This window comes from Daktulosphaira vitifoliae, unplaced genomic scaffold, assembly GCF_025091365.1.
Source record: "Daktulosphaira vitifoliae isolate Bord-2020 unplaced genomic scaffold, ASM2509136v1 Scaffold_1, whole genome shotgun sequence".
Taxonomy (NCBI): Eukaryota; Metazoa; Arthropoda; class Insecta; order Hemiptera; family Phylloxeridae; genus Daktulosphaira; species Daktulosphaira vitifoliae.
The window spans coordinates 32,593,387-32,596,332 of NW_026099572.1; the positions used below are offsets into that span (position 1 = coordinate 32,593,387).

The 2,946-nt window shown below is 24.5% G+C and overlaps 2 protein-coding genes across 8 annotated transcripts in view; one reads left to right on the forward strand and one right to left on the reverse strand.

The window, feature by feature from the left end:
- The window catches only part of LOC126894237 (kinesin light chain), a 30,727-nt gene that overhangs the window by 20,512 nt on the left and 7,269 nt on the right, over positions 1–2,946 (reverse strand). The window contains exon 7 of one of the 7 annotated variants that reach the window (XM_050665091.1): positions 61–231. The exons of the other annotated variants lie outside the window; for them this stretch is intronic. Within the exon in view, the coding sequence (XP_050521048.1) occupies positions 61–231 (171 nt within the window). The remainder of the gene's footprint in view (positions 1–60; positions 232–2,946) is intronic. 7 annotated transcript variants of the gene reach the window in all.
- The window catches only part of LOC126894232 (NK-tumor recognition protein-like), a gene marked incomplete in the record, with an annotated part of 135,127 nt that overhangs the window by 4,887 nt on the left and 127,294 nt on the right, over positions 1–2,946 (forward strand).

Below are 2,946 nucleotides of genomic sequence, written 5' to 3' on the forward strand. Positions count from 1 at the left end.
TTTTTTTTTTATTAATGTATGTTGTACTTTTAATCATTGACATATATTAATTAAAATTACCTGGTTTTGACAAAGTAATGCTAAATTATTTAACTGTTTAGCAACATCTGGATGTCCCTTGCCTAACACTGCTTCTCTGATTTCTAAAGCTCGTTTACATAATGGTTCAGCATCTTTATACTTGCCTCTTTTCCCATAAAGAACAGCTAAATTGTTTAATGTTGCTGCAACCTATTAAGAAATAACAAATAATGAATTTTTTTCTTTAATAATGTAAACATACTAGCTGACTATAATACTTAGAAGTCTTAAATCAATAAAAGCTTAATAAAACTATTATGTGTACCTAAGCCCTTTGCAGACTCTAAAACCTTACGTCTTGAATACTACCAAGCTGACTACAACTGTCAGCTAAGGCTTAAGAGAATAATAAGATACAGAGTCATCAGGGAGGACCCGGGGTTTTGATTGTGAAAAAATAATATATATCATATAATCCTTGTATATGTATAAACATTTCATTATCACATTATTTTGTCAGTGAAGTTGTATTAACCTTCAATAAATATTTACTAATAATCATCTAAAATGTTCACATTATAAGGAACATTGGTTTAATGTATACCACGAGTAGTAAGGTAATATTCAGTAATAAAGTAAATTTATACTACGAGTAGCAAGGTAATATTCAGTAATAAAGTAAATCGAAATTTCCTATCTTCAAATTTTATGATTTATAAGTGTAATTTATGAATATATATATATTTATAATATATAAAGGGAAATTGTCCAATTTAAAAAAAAGGATGTCCCATAAAAGAAGAATACAAATAGTACTTATCTTAAAAAAATTAAAACAATCCATACATTTTTCAAAAAGTTGAAAAAAGCTAAGAAAAAGTGGTAAAAGGCACNAAACAATCCATACATTTTTCAAAAAGTTGAAAAAAGCTAAGAAAAAGTGGTAAAAGGCACAAAAAAAAAACATCATAGTAAAATTAATACCTTCTCAGCTTCACATCGAAGCTAAAACCTGAAAAGCTCATGGATAATGTATAATTAATTAATTTCATAAGTTTATTTCTTCTTTTATTATTTATTCAAACTGATTTAAAATTTTCCAATTAAAGCTGTACTAGACCTTTGAATTACCTAAGTTAATTTTTTTTTGTTTTTAGCTTCGATGCGAAGCTGAAAAGGTATTCGTTTTACTATGTTTTTTTTTTGTTACTACTTTTTCTCAGCTCTCACCGAACTGATTTCTTTCAACGATACGTCAAAAGATCACAAATCATATCTAGTCGAAGACATTACCCTCAAACATTGCAAAAATATTATAAATCTGACACTTTATTTGCCCACAGGGGGGGATTTAAAATGACAACTTTTTCACAAAAAATTAAATTTTGAAAGTGTTCCGAAAAGTCTGACACTTTTGTGTATATCTTAAATTAAAGCTAATGTAATATACTTTATCATGGAAAATAAAAATTTCGGACTTTATTTTGTCTTCACGGTAAAAAATAGCTAACAAATGCTATTTTTGTGTGAAAATTCTCGATTTTGTATTTTACATTTTTAACTTTATATTTATATAACTAAATGTATGAATCAATACAATTTTTTCATGATAAATACTATTTATATACATCTTTCATTTGACATACTTTTTTAAATCGGATCATTTCCTTACATACAGGGGGGTTCAAAACTAAAAAATGCATATAGTAAGTAGAACTTTTTCAGCTTAATTTTTTTAAATGTTCCGGAAATACTGACATTTTTATATATATCTTAAATTAAAACTTATGCAATATACTTTAGTATTAAAAAAAAAAAATTTTCAGACTTTATTTTGTCGGCACAGTGAAAACATCAAAGTTAATAAAAAAAATATGATTTTTGTAAAACAATTTGTTTTTATATTTTTAACTTTATAATGCTATAACTTTTTGAAAAATGTATGGATTATTATAATTTTTTTAAGACATGTACTATTAAGATAAGTCCGAAAAATAAAAAAACACAAGATTGAATTAAATATTTTAAGCTGAATTTTTAAACTTCATTACAATAGGATAATTAAAAATAATTATTCTGGTTAAATGGATACACACATACATATAAATATACAGGGTGATTTTTTTATCATAACCCACTTAATTACTTATAGAATAATAATAATTTAAACATTTTTTTTTTTTATTATCTTTAGTCACACATTATTCTTGAATTATTAACTATGTAATACTTTTTAAGTTCATCCCTTATGCCTGGTAAGGGTGTCAACTTTGTTTTTTTAAATGGTAACACATATTTTTAATTTAATAAAATGTTTGAGTTTTTAATTCAATAGTAAATGGCATTTGAATTTTTAATAAAACTTAATTTGTTTATTAGATATAAACATTTAAAGTTTCAAATTTTTGAGTTAATATATAGGTATAATACACAAGGGATTACAAATACAGGTAGCTAATTGGTTTTTTATGATATTGCTGTCACAGTCACGGATTGTTTATTATCAATTATGACTATCAATAGATATACTTTTTGTATTGTCAGTTAGTGTATTTATAAACTCACAACAATGTACCTTACTATCATTGATAATAACAATGCTGTGTACCTGCTAATATCGATGTCATAAAAAATTCAATTAGCTACCTGTATTTTTTAATCCCTTGTGTATTATACCTGTATATTAATTCANATATTTGTAATCCCTTGTGTATTATACCTGTATATTAATTCAAAAATTTGAAACTTTAAATGATTATATCTAATAAACGAATTAAGTTATATTAAAAATTCAAATGCCATTTACTATTAAATTAAAAACTCAAACATTTTATTAAATTAAAAATAAGTGTTACCATTTAAAAAAACAAAGTTGACTCCCTTACAAGGCATAAGGGATGAACTTAAAAAGTATTACATAGTTAA